General features: G+C 39.6%; 1 protein-coding gene across 2 annotated transcripts; it reads left to right on the forward strand.

Annotated features, from left to right (window-relative positions):
* The first annotated feature begins 2,782 nt into the window (after positions 1 to 2,782).
* On the forward strand, positions 2,783 to 14,719 carry LOC122830922 (excitatory amino acid transporter 3-like). Of its 2 annotated transcripts, none has more exons than XM_044116733.1 (13): positions 2,783 to 2,987; positions 5,511 to 5,651; positions 5,861 to 5,953; positions 6,049 to 6,109; positions 6,402 to 6,444; positions 6,532 to 6,588; positions 7,528 to 7,715; positions 7,954 to 8,061; positions 10,013 to 10,135; positions 10,229 to 10,423; positions 10,555 to 10,689; positions 12,584 to 12,688; positions 14,254 to 14,719. In XM_044116733.1, exons 1-13 carry the CDS (start codon positions 2,933 to 2,935, stop codon positions 14,324 to 14,326), a joined length of 1,377 nt encoding a protein of 458 aa, XP_043972668.1. In that variant the 5' UTR covers positions 2,783 to 2,932; the 3' UTR covers positions 14,327 to 14,719. The 2 variants fall into 2 exon arrangements, with proteins under 2 accessions (XP_043972668.1, XP_043972660.1); XM_044116725.1 differs by having other exon boundaries at positions 2,784 to 2,987; positions 6,049 to 6,157.
* The last annotated feature ends 74 nt before the right edge of the window (positions 14,720 to 14,793 follow it).

A 14,793-nucleotide genomic window follows, 5' to 3' on the forward strand; every position in this document is an offset into this window, starting at 1 on the left:
TGCTGTTGTGGGACAGTCTCTTTTTTTGTATTACTAATTTATAAAAGAGTTGGCTGAGAAGCAGACTTTGACCAGCAGAGGGAGCTTTAGAAATGGTCAAAAGACTACATCCATCCATCCATTTTCTGAACACCCTTCATCCCTCCCTTTGGGAGGGTTGCTGGTGTCTATCTCCACCTGCGTCCCGGGCGAGAGGCGGGGTCACCCTGGACAGGTCGCCAGTCTGTCGCAGGGCAACATAGAGACATACAACCATTCACACACACACTCACACCTAGGGAGAATTTAGAGAGACCAATTAACCTGACAGTCATGTTTTTGGACTGTGGGAGGAAGCCGGAGAACCCGGAGAGAACCCACCATGCACAGGGAGAACATGCAAACTCCATGCAGAAAGACCCCGGGCCGGAATTGAACCCAGGACCTTCTTGCTGCAAGACAACAGCTCTACCAACTGCACCACTGTGCAGCCCAAAAGACTACAAGATGACAGAAACTATCTCTTATAATTAGCTTAATGAAAAAGGAGATAAATCATCCAGTTTCTTCCATAAATTCTCTTATCTATAAAATCTCCCAGGAAATGAATGTGACAAATGTTTATTATGAGCATAGGATTACCTTAAATAGCAGCAAAACTATGAATTTAAAGCCTAGATACATTTTGACTCCCTAATCGCCACAATGAAAGAAAATACTCTGCTTTCTTAATTTTATCCTAAATAAAATAATCTTAAATCTTGTGCTGTCATTAGCTGAAGGATTTTATTAGCTAAGAGGAGGATTATCATATATAAACTTAACATCAGTCTGCGCATAATTAATCTATGTAATGTGTTTCACTTAGGTAATTGAACTTTTCAGTATTCTAATTTATTGACTATGAAGTGTAATAAAAAAGACTGGAGATGCAACAGTGATGCGTCTATCAGAAGGTCAGAGCAGACTGGACTTCTTGAGGAAGCTAAGATCCTTCAAGGTTTGCAGCAAGATGCTGCAGATCTTCTATAAGTCTGTTGTTGAGAGCGTCATCTCTCCTGCCATTATCTGTTGGGGCAGCAGCATCAAAGCCACGGACCTAAAAAGGCTCAACAGCCTGATAAAAATGTCTGGTTCTGTTCTGGTTCTTTTCTGACGGAGACTGTGGAACCTCTGGAGATGATGATGCAAGGAAGGACACTTCATAGGATCAAGAAAATTGAGGACAACCCTGACCACCCTCTTCATCTTGGAACGGCAGAGTGTCTTCAGTCAGAGGCTTCTTCAGATTCGCTGTAATACAGACCGCTACAAGAGATCTTTCCTGCCAACAGCCATCACCTTCTGCAAGACCGAATTAATGACTTACAACAACATTTAATTTCCCTTTGGGATCAATAAAGTGTTTTTGATCTGAATTTGAATTTTGAATGAAATAGATCCTCTCAAAACAAAAGAAATGTTATCCTGATCCCTCCACCACAGTTAAAAGTCCTGATATTTCTCCAGGAATTTAGATATAGATATAGACAGACTTTATTTTCATTCATTGGTACATTTAAAATTTACATATTGAGCGAAATGTCATTGCAAGGCTCCAATAATAATAATAATAATAATAATAATAATAATAATAATAATAATAATAGAAGTAATAATAGAAAATTAATAATATAAATATATACAATAAAAGTTACATTGATAGTTTAATAGTCTTATAACATAAGGGATAAAGCTGTTCTGGAATCTGGCTGTTCTGCATTTGAAGCTGCTGACCCTTTGACCAGGGGGCAGCATGGAGAATAAACCATGGTGAGGGTGGAAGAAGTCTTTTTTAATTCGCCTGAGCCATGGCCAGGCAGCGACTGGGAACAGTCCCATCATTGATTCTCTCGGCTGTCCACATCTGTTTCTCTATACGTTGTCAGCCAGAGGTGTACCTCAGTCCAAACCAAACTGGGATGCTGCTGATCAGCAGGCTCTTTTTCTATAGGAAGTGATCAGGAAGAGAGGGGGGAGGTTTGCTCTTCTCATCCAACATAAATAGTGCAGGCGTTGCTGAGCTCTCCTCACCAGACCAGAGGTTTGGAGGAACCGGGTCCAACTGTGGGTGATCTGAATCTCCAGGAGTTTAATGCTGCTGACCTGCTTCACTGTGGCACCACTGACGAGGAGAGGTGTGGGACTTGGCTGATTTTTTCTGAACTCAGCAACAATTTCTTTCGTTTTTGTCGACATTAAGGATTAGTTTGCTTGAATCGCACGCACCAGATGTTTCCATAGACTAACAAGAAGAACAGAGGATCTCAAAACAAAACTGATTGCATTTAAAAATTAACATTAAAATTCAGTTTAATTGACATTATGTTAGAACATAAATGCCTAGTAAGCAATGCTGTTCAGACTGGTCAAATTTAATAAAAAACACCCCATGAACTAAATAATTTAGTAATTTAGACATGTTATTAGAAACACACTGTCTTTTTATTATTATTCTTAATTTTTTTTATTGTTTTTGAACAAAAATCAAGGTATCCAAGGAGACCAGACATGCTTTTTTTTTTTTTTTTTTTTTTTGCATTTTCCAAGAAATTGAATTTAGGACTCGCTGCCAAAATGAACAATAAGATCATCTTGAACCAGAAACTTCTTAAATCACTTGAACAATAATATTTAACAACTTACTCAATCACATTGACTCAATCGAAGCACGATTGATTTTTAAGCACACCAAATAACTGAAAACCCATTCCATTTTTTAAAATAGTTCTAAAGTATTCAAGTTATGTCATATAATTTAACAAGGTATCCATGGAAACCAAACATGTTTTTCAGGGCATTTTTTATAAAGGGCGACAAATGTCAGCGTTGGACACAAAACAGCAACTAATCGTCTTTAACAGGTGTGAGAGACTGGCCCATCTGTCTCAGCTCACTGGACCACAGCGAAACAATGGCAAATATAACCACCGTATACCAGAGGTCTCTTCTGACGATGATTGCCTTGGGTAAGTGCTAACATGTTTTTCTACTGCTGATTTTCCTGTGATTTCTTAATGTCGTATATTTGGGGCAGAATTGCTGCTGGAGGTTAGCAGTTAAACTTACATAAACAAGCCAGGTTACCATGGCATGTTTAACACATTAATTAACGCATATTTTAGATGTGAAATCGTAATAGCTAATGAAATGTTCAATGTCCTTTTGAAGTATTTTCCTCTGACACTATTGAAGTGTAGCTGAAGCTTGAATATGAACTGGTTTGTTGGTCACAGCTTTACATTTGCTTCTTCATGAGAGGACAGGGCAACAGCAGTGTGGCAATGCTCTGTAAATATTGAGCATGATCCTCTGGTTAGTTTCTCTGTCCCTAGATATGCAGGACGCTGCTTTGCCTGCAGACATTTTGCTTAATCAAAACTAGCGTATTCATGGTAACACATTAGAAAGTAAAAGTAGCGCTACTTCAACATATACTCAAGATTAAAAAGTAAACATTAGAAAGAGGTGGCTTAATAATGATTTATCATTCGGGAATTATGTCATCAGACTAAACACAGACTGTATTTCATAAACAAAAGTTTAAAAAAACTTCTCTTTGTTTCATCCCAGGACACAGGAATAGTTATTTATTTTTTTTGTGGACCTATTGTCCACAAATGTTCTTGTATTTACTTACTGGGCAGGTTGATCTAGGAGGTCCAACATTGCCACTCTGCTGCCTCCCAATGTAGAGTTTCGACATCTGCCACTGACTCACAAGTGAGCCACTGGACCGATTGAACTGCGACTGTCCTTCACCCTCAGCAGACATTTGATTCATTGTAAACTTAACTGGACTTCAACTTTGTGTGCTTGAACATCACCTGGAGAAAGTTCTGTGGCTCATTTACTCCAGTCTGCTGGGCTGCTGACAGACTGCCTTATCAATTGACTTTAAAGGCGAGATCGCTTCGCCCCATGCAGAAGTAGAGCAAACTTCCGACAAACAAACACGGTCATAAGGTGAAGGCTGCGAAGCTCACAGCGTTACCTGTTGCATTTGGTGAGGCATTTTTTCAACATTACAGCAAAGAGGATAGGCAAAGTATCTCAAAGAAGTCACGCAATAGGTCCATTAAGTAATTTGGGAAACAGCAGTGGAGTCCAAGCAGTGGAGGTTTCTGATATGGGCGACATGGGCGTCTGCCCAGGCCTGCATCTGGTGTGTCCGAACTGACGGGCTGCGTCCTTCTGATTTGTAGGTCGATTAGATTATGGAAAAGCAACAAGACCTGTATGAATTCAAAGATTCCTCTAAATGAGGCTGACAAATGCGTGCTTCTTTCCCCCCAAATTTGAAGGATGGGTTAGTTGTGTCCTTTGGGGTCGCCACATCCCACGACTAATTGGTGGTCCTAACTGGGCGTTCAGGAAAAGCGGCAAATTATTTTGCTATTTCACAACTTAAGTGACATCAGCGGCTATCAGCTGGCCAGACGCTCCAAGTTCAGTAAACAGAGGAGAACGTCTGACTACCAGGCACATTGTTTTCAACCTCCTGCTAGCTGTCCCCAACGAGTGGAAGTTAAACACAGATATTATGTAGTCAGTTAATATCTAGCAGCATAACGCTTAGTTTACTGTTTAATTTATAGTCGATCCATTATTCAACACGGTTATCCCTTGTGGGGTCGTCAAGGGTGCTGGTGTCTGTCTCCAGCGGTCAACGGGCGAGAGGCGGGCTGCGCCCTGGACAGGTCACCGGTCCATCGCAGGGATTAAAGTTAAGCCTCTAAAAATAATAGTTTTACTCAACTGTATTGTCTTAACTGAGAGCTGGAGAGCGTCATATTTGAAAATGAATAATTTTCTTATATTTATTCCTGGCAGAAATGTGCTATTTATGTTTGAACATTTTAGAATCAAACTAACAGATTTCTTTGTACTATCGAACAGCCTTTATTACAAAAGGGGAAGAATAAAACAGGAGTCGGGAGTAATACATTGCTAAAAAAAACAAACTTCGGGCTCAGTTTTTTTTTTTTTTTCCTACACCACTCTGTGCTTCACGCAGTCACAGTTGCTGGGCAACACAGGTTACGTTGAGGTGGAGGCCAGAGAGCTGGCAGAAGGCTAGGGCTGTCCGAAGTTATAGCTTCTCTCTTAATTTCGACATATATATTCGTAGACAGGGTCCTTTAGAAGGACCAGACATCCTTTGCCCTCACAATTTGTGGAAGATGCTGCAGACAGAATAATCTGTGGCACCTTGTTGGGCTTTAGACCCAGAGTATCCGGACATAACGGTGCTGGACCAGATGTCTTGTTTTGGCTAATATTGATCAGCACAACAGTACTATACACAATAAACTGAAAAAAAACTTTGAAGAACATGTTTACGAAACATTTAATTTTTCATTTACATTAAAACACTCCCAATTGTTTCTTATGGCTGTTATAAAATATACCATAGATAAGGTTTTTTTTGTTTGGTTTTGGGTTTCTTCTTTTTACATATCTATAATATTTGTCATTTTTTTCCTCCGCAGGGATAGGCACTGGGTTTTTGCTGAAATTTCGTTTTCCTATAAGTGAAACAACAGAAAGTTTGATTGACATGGCAGGAGATGTGCTTCTAACCCTGCTCCAGATGTTCGCTGTACCCCTCATTGTGACCAGCGTGATTTCAGGCAAGCTAAATATGAATCTAAATACTTTTCTAGATACTCCGTGTAAATGTGGCTCAAACTCAGCACTTACTTCTTGTGACTAAAAAGTGTCCAAAGATGAAGACCAGTTAGGACATTTGGACTTTCACCTGGACAGTCATGAGCTGGTGCGTTATCTTGCTCTTTCCTCTGGCACCAGGTGAACTTCTGGTTCTCATCTTTTTTCTCAGGTGTAACTGCATTAAACACCAAATTGTCTGGGAAAGCAGCCGTCTACATATTAATCTACGTTTGTGGCTCTACCGCCACGGCTGTATCTATCGGTAACTTTTAACAGTTTTTAAAATAGGTACACTAAGACCGCCACAGTGTGTATTGTGTAATGGCTTTTAACATCTTGCCTGAAACTGTGTTGCAGGACTGTTTCTAGTCCTCACGATTGAGCCTGGTGCGGATACGGAAACTGAAGATTTCGAATCGTATGTCCCAGAATACTCTATGCATTTGGTTTTCATGGATATCTTTAGGTGAGAGAATAAATGTTTAGACAAAATTCCTGCTTATAGTTTTCTACATAGATAAGTAAAAATAGAGATTTTTATTGTGCCTGAAAACTATCAAAACCAGCTTGGTTTATGTGAAATTATGATATTAAATTCTTAATTTGAAACTCCTAAGGTGAAACTCATGGTGGTGAAAATAATATGTTTTTTGTCTTCAATATTTACAAGTTAAACTTTTTTTTTTCTGACTCTCCTTTGTCTCACATAGGAACATGGCTCCAGAGAGCTTCTTTCTGGCTTTCTTTGAGCATGTATGTTTTTATTCAGCTCCAAAACTTAATGTGTAACTTTCCATGTTGGGTTTGGAAAGTTTCCAAACAGTTTCTATTTTCTTCCAGTACGAGTCAGAGGTTGTTGAGGTCAGTCTAATAGACAATAACATCGACTATGAATCAGTGAGTATTTTCTTCTGATCCTTGTTTTTATTCAGGAGCACTTTCCATAGGTCTTAATCACCCTTGAGATTTTTCACACGTCACATCACAACCACGAATGTCAATATATTTTAATTCAGTTTAAAGTCATCAACGAACACAAAATATTGAAGTGAAGTGATAGTGAAGAGGAAGATAAAGGACGGGTTTCATTAAATTTCTTCTAAATTAAGACCTGAAAGGAGAAGAAGTGTTTATTTTCCACACCCATGAGGGCAGTTATGCCATTCTGTACCAATCATTGGACAGGAAGAGGGGCACATCACAGGAGACCACTGAGGCAAACAACCATGCTAACACTCATACCCACTGGTTAAGACAAGACCAGTTAACCCAACAATAATGTTTTGTGGAAAACAGATGGAAACCAATTTTCTGATGTATTTAGGGCTGGATTTGACTGCATGGATCCAATAGATGGTTATGCTTTCACCTAAACCATTCCTTTGTAGATTTGGTTGTATGTTTAGAGAGTCTGATCTACTGCAAGCGGAAGATATGTCCCAATTTTCATCCTCAATTTTTTTTTAGATTTAGTTCAATCCATCTTCCCATAAAATGTCTGTGCGGCTTTCCTGCCTCTGCAGAAGAAGGCAAATTAACACACATGGTAGTGTTCAGGGCTACTGAAGGGGTTACAGAAAGTTTATTAAATACACCATTTTTTTTGTAATCTTTTTATATGTAAAGTATTTAAAATCTTGAATTTCTTTGTTTTCACTTCACGAGTATGCAATATTTTGGATTGGTCATTCACAAAATAAATCCAAATAAAATACATCAAAGTTTTAGCCTTTAGTGCGACTTATTGCAGAAAAGTGATATGCATTGTCCAGCAAGGTGCGGTACTCCTACAAAACTGCTCCTGGAGAGTTACAGCCAGCATATTTGTGTTTCTAGGGGCAAAATGACACAGAGCTGAAAATAAAGGGCGAATATGTTGATGGAGCCAACATGCTGGGACTGATCGTCTGGTCTTTTACCATCGGCATCTTGATAAACAGAGCGGGACGCCGGGGAAAAGTCGCTGTGAATGCCGCTAGAGAATTGAACAATGCAATAAAAATCATATTCAAGTATATCCTGTGGTAAGATCAAACAGTGCACAGTTTCACTCTTTTATAAAATTAGATTTTTTTTTTGTATGTAAAGATATTCCCTTAATTAGTTCAAGCACAAGAGTAAATAATCAGTACTGTATGATTGAAATGGGGTTTCGGGTTTTGTATGTAAATAGGACAGCAGTTTCCATTCTTAACGAACAAAATATATCTGAAACATCTGTTTTATTTAATCTAATTTATTTTTACTATTTTTTTGTTTCAGGTACATGCCCATTGGAATTTATTTCCTCATGATAACACATGTGTTGGAGATTGAAGACTGGACCGAGGTCATTAAACTTGGAAAGCTTATAATGGTGCTTTTTCTAGGGTATGTCCACTGTGTCTGTTTCAGCTTTGTTGCCAAATTAATCACTACTTCTGAGGTAAACTCTAACTGAGAAGGAAAGAAATTGTGTTGAATGTGTTTACGAAACAGTTTCAATAATTTCAGGGAGAAGATCAGGGCTTATGAATTCAATCGTTGCCAATCTCTTTACTCTGGTGCAATTCCCTTCAAATGTTCTGTTAGGCCTAACAAACCAAACTCTGTTGCTCAGCCTATTTTGTTTCTAGGCTCAGAATGGCACTGAGAGGTGACTGATATAAAGTTATGTTCCCTATCATAGTTAGGTTAGTGCTCTAAAAGCCCTTTTCCACTGGCAAGTCGTGCACTAATCAGTTAATGAGCTGTTCAGTTTTACTTCAGGTGGTAAATTTCTCAATTAAATGCTCTATTTCTCATTATTGTGGGTGGGCTGTGGTGAGCTCGTCACTGATGATTGCAGCAGTGCTCAACAATGGAGAACATGAAGTTGTGGTTCTGATGGACACAAATGAATCCAAATATTTAATTTTATCTCATAGAAATGAATTGCTGGCCCAAACGTAATGATAAAGACTCGGATCAGCTGATTATTTTGCTGTACATACAAGTGTAAATATATTCTGGCAAAATTTTTTTATATTTATTTATTTATTTATTTATTTTAAATGTGCAACCATTTGGATTTCGGTAAAGCAGTCAAAAGATGTAAACCAATAGCCATGCATGAACTTTACTTTTTATTTTTTGATTTACATCACTATGTAGCTAATATTATGTAGTGTCAGTGTGTGTGCCAAACTGCAGCCTCGTCAGAAAGCCAGCCACAGCTACACCATTTCTCTTTATTGCTTCCCATTATTTAGACTAGAGCTGCTTACAGAGCTGCTAAATCACAGTCATTCTGCTTCAAAACTCGATGCATGTGTTCCTGGCCCTGCTTAGCAGCTGCCTGATAGCAGACGGTATGTTCAAGGTCCACAGGTAAACAGTGATGGTTTTTTGGAGTTTGCCATGAGATAATCGTGAACCAATTAAAGAATATTGTCAGCTGTCAATCAAATCACTTTAGTGCCGTACCTGGCACGTTACGGATGGTACTAAACTAAAGTAGGTACAATAATCTGAGAGCAGCCAGCCAGACCTGCACCGAATTTGCCAATGAAAATGAATCTGGGGAGGGCAGACCAGGACCGTACCGGTTGGAGGTGATTTAGTGGAAAAGGGCCTTAACTAACCTAACCATGTTAGTTTTGTCAGAGAGCATTAGTGAACAAAGAGCATCATGAAGACCAAGAAACTCAGCAGACAGGTCAGGGAGGAAGTTCTAACATGCCATTTTGCAAAGCAGGATAAGTTTATAAAACAATATCCCAAGCTTTCGGATCAGACTAAAGTAGATGTTATTGTGGCAGAAAATGTGATAGAAAACTAAAACTTCAAATTCCTGTAATATCACCATTACCCTTGGTCAGACATAGTTGTGGCAGCATCATGTTATGGAATGTTTCTTTCCATCAGGGACAGGAATGCTAGTCAGAGTTCATGGAAAGAGGGCTAAGGTTTGACCTTCATACAGCTCAATCCTGAAAGAAAATATGTAAGAGGCAGCAAAGCCATCTTCTATCAGCACAACGATGCTAAACCTGCAGCTGAAGAGAGAATTGAAAGCTTTACACTGCAGCTTATTCATGTGCTAGAATTGCCTCATCAAAGTACAGACCTACCTTCATTTGATAATCTGTGGCAAGTTGTGAAGCCTATGCTATTTTGCAAAGAAGAATGTGACAAATATTGGCTCTATGAATGAGCTAAGTTAGTGTAAACAATTCCCCAAACACAAAAAAACTGTGGTTTTACCATGACAAAATATATAAAAGTGTCAAAGTTGAAGGTTAGTGAATAGTTTTGCTATGGATGACTTTAACACTGAGCATGACTTTGTTGTCTCTTTCAGGTTTGCAGTTCACTCCATCATTGGTCTTCCCATCATTTACTTTGCTTTCACCAGAGAGAACCCTTTTCTGATCTACCGGCAGGTCTACAAGGCTTTAATAAACGCACTTACCATGGCATCCAGGTGAGATGTTTAGTTTGTTTGTTGTCAAAGATTGACACTTTTCTCGCGTGTATACAAATGGTGCGCCAATAAAGAATGTGCTTTTTGCCAAAGCTCTGCCACTCTGCCTGTCACCCTTCAATGCTGTGAAGAGAACATGAAGGTCGATGTGAGATTCTGCCGTCTCACGTTGCCCATCGTCTCCACCATCAACATGAATGGGATGGCGATCTACGAAGTGGTCGCTGCCGTCTTTATTGCCGAGCTAGCTCACATCAACCTGAGTGCCAGCTATATAATCTCCATTGGGTAAGCTGCTTCCTACATGTGTCTGGAATTGGGAAAATGTGAATCCTGGAATTTTAATAGGAAAGGTTTTGATACAGTTGTGTACTGTAGTTGAGATCGAAATGCTCATGGACGCTGTCCTTGGTTTGCAGTTTGACTAGTGCTGTTGCCAGCTTTGGAGCTGCAGGTGTCCCAATGTTGGGGCCTGCGAGCACCATCCTGATTCTGACATCTGTGGGACTGCCTGCAAAGGATGTCTCCATTCTGATGGTCTTTGAGTGGTTTGTGTAAGTTCAACTTCATGTTCACAGTCCACTACTCTTGTTCAAAACAGTACTTTAATCAAACTGTCCAGCCATTCGTGATGGGGTTATGCTGGTTTGCTATGAGAAAGCTTATGGATATCTTTGACCAAGACTTAATTTTTAACTTGCAAAACAAGGGTTTTCGGATCCCTTGCTTCTGTAGAGAGCATGTACAGGTCCTTCTCAAAATATTAGCATATTGTGATAAAGTTCATTATTTTCCATAATGTAATGATAAAAATTTAACATTCATATATTTTAGATTCATTGCACACTAACTGAAATGTTTCAGGTCTTTTATTGTTTTAATAATGATAATTTTGGCATACAGCTCATGAAAACCCAAAATTCCTATCTCACAAAATTAGCATATTTTATCTGACCAATAAAAGAAAAGTGTTTTTAATACAAAAAAGTCAACCTTCAAATAATTATGTACAGTTATGCACTCAATACTTGGTCAAGCATCCTTTTGCAGAAATGACTGCCTCAATGCGGCGTGGCATGGAGGCAATCAGCCTGTGGCACTGCTGAGGTGTTATGGAGGCCCAGGATGCTTCGATAGCGGCCTTTAGCTCATCCAGAGTGTTGGGTCTTGCGAATCTCAACTTTCTCTTCACAATATCCCACAGATTCTCTATGGGGTTCAGGTCAGGAGAGTTGGCAGGCCAATTGAGCACAGTGATACCATGGTCAGTAAACCAGTTTTGGCACTGTGAGCTGGTGCCAGGTCATGCTGAAAAATGAAATCTTCTTCTCCACAAAGCTTTTCAGCAGATGGAAGCATAAAGTGCTCCAAAATCTCCTGATAGCAAGCTGCATTGACCCTGCCCTTGATAAAACACAGTGGACCAACACCAGCAGCTGACATGGCATCCCAGACCATCACTTGACACTGGACTTCTGGCATTTCCTTCTCCCCAGTCTTCCTCCAGACTCTGGCACCTTGATTTCTGAATGACATGCAAAATTTGCTTTCATCCGAATAAAGTACTTTGGACCACTGAGCAACAGTCCAGTGCTGCTTTTCTGTAGCCCAGGTCAGGCGCCTCTGCCGCTGTTTCTGGTTCAAAAGTGTCTTGACCTGGGGAATGTGGCACCCGTAGCCCATTTCCTGCACACGCCTGTGCTCGGTGGCTCTGGATGTTTCCACTCCAGACTCAGTCCACTGCTTCTGCAGGAATCGGCCCTTCTCCACAATCTTCCTCAGGGTCCGGTCACCTCTTCTCGTTGTGCAGCGTTTTCTGCCACACTTTATCCTTCCCACTGAGGTGCCTTCATACAGAACTCTGGGAACAGCCTATTTGTTCAGAAATATCTTTCCTGTCATACCCTCTTGCTTGAGGGTGTCAATGATGGCCTTCTGGACAGCAGTCAGGTCAGCAGTCTGACCCCTGATGGGGGTTTTGAGTGATGAACCAGCCTGGGAGTTTTAAAGGCCTCAGGAATCTTTTGCAGGTATTTAGAGTTAATTTGTTGATTCAGTAGTTGCTCGTTTAGAAACCCTTTTCATGATATGCTAAGTTTGTGAGATAGGAATTTTGGGTTTTCATGAGCAGTATGCCAAAATCATCCATATTAAAACAATAAAAGACCTGAAATATTTCAGTTAGTGTGCAATGAATCTAAAATATATGAATGTTCAATTTTTATCATTACATTATGGAAAATAATTAACTTTATCACAATATGCTAATATTTTGAGAAGGGCCTGTATGGCAATGATTGATAAAATTACCCTTTGAGATGGATGTGGTTAACAGGGATGGCATGAGCTGGAGAAGAGCCGGTACAGCTGTGTGTTGTAGAGAAAACCTTCAAGAAAAACAGAGTTGAATCTGACAGCAGGTTTCTTATCTTCTTCTGTGCTCTTTAGAGACCATTTTGCCACCATGGTGAATGTACTGGGTGACTGCTTTGGTATAGGTATCATCAGTCATCTGTGCCAGAACGAGCTGAAAGAGCTGGACCATTCAGCAAGGTACATTAAATTATAAAACAATCTTTTCATTTCAAAAGACACAACGTTGGCAAACATAGTAGCTTCCCAATCCAAATCATTGAATTCAGGGGTTACAGTGGCCTTCATACATGGCTACAGGTGTATGAAATCCAGCACTGAGGCTGAACAAATAGGTCACTCTCAGAAGAAACTGTGAATTTGAACATGGTACCATGACAGGATACCACCTGTACACGACTTCCAATCAGTATATTTCATCTACTGGACTCTAGACCAGTGTGGACGTGTTGTTTGGAGTTTCAAATCCTGCCTCAAATGTAACAAAAAAGGTGCAGCAAAGACTTTCTCCTGGTCCTTTACCTCTGCTCTTATGCATGCTAGCTGCCACGAAGAAGATCCTCCAGTTAATATCACTGACATTAAATTATTAGCTGCTCCCTCTCCACCCTCGATCAACTCTACCATTCCAGTTGTCTCAGGAAAGAAAAGAAAAAGAATAAAAAAAGCACCTCTGGCTCATGATCTGTTTCAGCTTGGGTCTATTTCTGACCAGAGCTGAAATAGTCTATCATGAAATAGACTATGATAGTAGACTAATTCAGCTAGATAATAGTCTATTTTCTTAAATAGCTGCTCATAAAATAGAACAGTTATCTTATGTAAAGCGGTTCTATACATAAAATGGACAGAAATTCAAATTGACTGTTGGCTAGGGGTGTTGGACAAAACCTGAATGGAGACTTGAAGATGGAAGTTCTCCATCTTCAAGTGGAGAACTTGAAGTAGAGAACTCTAGTAGAAGTATCTTCTACTTGAAGTTCTCCATTTTCAAGTGGAAGATAAAGGACAACAGAAGATCAAACCAATAGGCTTGACAACAATTTTTAACACCACATGTTGTTGAAATGAATAATTATGTCCTTAAACTGAGTTTGTCAGTTTGTCTGTCAGCAGCGTTTGAGGCATACAGGAAGGTGGGGTGGGATTCATTATTTGGTGCCGTTCACTAGAAACCAAACTCAGTTCATTTGCTTTAGTAAAAGGAACTCCTAATGCTTCATCACACCAAGGCATTTTTGCATATTTCAAACACCCAACACTGTGGGAACACTGGAAATTTGTTTCTGTCAGCTCTCGCATGACTGTTCAGCAGTGCACAAAGCAGGTTCCAAAACATACATGAGGAAGGTTAGGATGGAAGAACTTTACCAGCTTGCTCACATGTAACCGCAGGGATTGAGATTAGGATGTTGCTCAGATATGTATGTGTTAAGGTAGACAAGTGAATACTGTGTCAACATTGCATACATCTCTTTCTGAGCCATGTTAATGATCTGTGCGTTATTCACTCTCTTGACCCGTATAACTATGATCTAAAAAGCGCTCAGGATATCTCCGCTTTGTAGTACTTTCCTTTGAAATATTTAATAAAACATTGCGACAAATTCTGGTGAAAATAAACCTGGAAAGTAGATTGTTATGAGTCATTTCCACCAAGTGGTAAAATATGGGGTGATTGAGCCACAGTTTGTCCAGATCAATATTGACCATGTTTTTTTTTTTTTTTCCATTTTGCCCGTTAGCGGTCGTTCCATCGTTCAGATCGAGTTGGACTTGTCATGTTTGGAGCCTAATGACCAGCTCATCCCCTCCTAATCCTCCCCTTCATGATCCATTTCACTTAAGTGAGGGGATCGTCTCAGCACCATATTAACACCAACAAGCTGAAACCTCCGGATTGGGACTTCAACATCCTGGGGTGTCTGAGCTGATCATTTCCTTGTTTGCGTATTTTCAGTAGGATGGTGCCAGTTTCTCTATTTGTATTTAACTTGTCTAGTATTTCAGTTTTTTATAACTTTCAAAGGATCCATATTCATAATTTATTCCTCTTTAAGTTGTTAATAATTAGAAGTATTGTTATGTTTTTGAAGCTAATTCATCTTTGCTAGATGTAACTGTTATTTTTTGTTTTGCATGTTTGCTATGTTTTGTCCTTACTGAAATACTTCTCCAGTGTTTCCTCAATAAACAACACCTGCTGCCGCATTTCCTCATCTTCTAAAACTCATTTTCTAAATCCTCATAGTTTTAATATGAATAATTACTTGTTTTAATTGTTT

This window comes from Gambusia affinis, linkage group LG01, assembly GCF_019740435.1.
Source record: "Gambusia affinis linkage group LG01, SWU_Gaff_1.0, whole genome shotgun sequence".
Taxonomy (NCBI): Eukaryota; Metazoa; Chordata; class Actinopteri; order Cyprinodontiformes; family Poeciliidae; genus Gambusia; species Gambusia affinis.

Excerpts from the sequence above, each read along its gene's own strand:
- LOC122830922 (XM_044116725.1), top strand. The coding sequence starts at position 2,933 with ATGGCAAATATAACCACCGTATACCAGAGGTCTCTTCTGACGATGATT. Across the intron at positions 2,988-5,510 it reads TCTGACGATGATTGCCTTGG|GGATAGGCACTGGGTTTTTG; the intron begins GTAAGTGCTAAC and ends TTTCCTCCGCAG. Across the intron at positions 10,690-12,583 it reads ATGGTCTTTGAGTGGTTTGT|AGACCATTTTGCCACCATGG; the intron begins GTAAGTTCAACT and ends TGTGCTCTTTAG.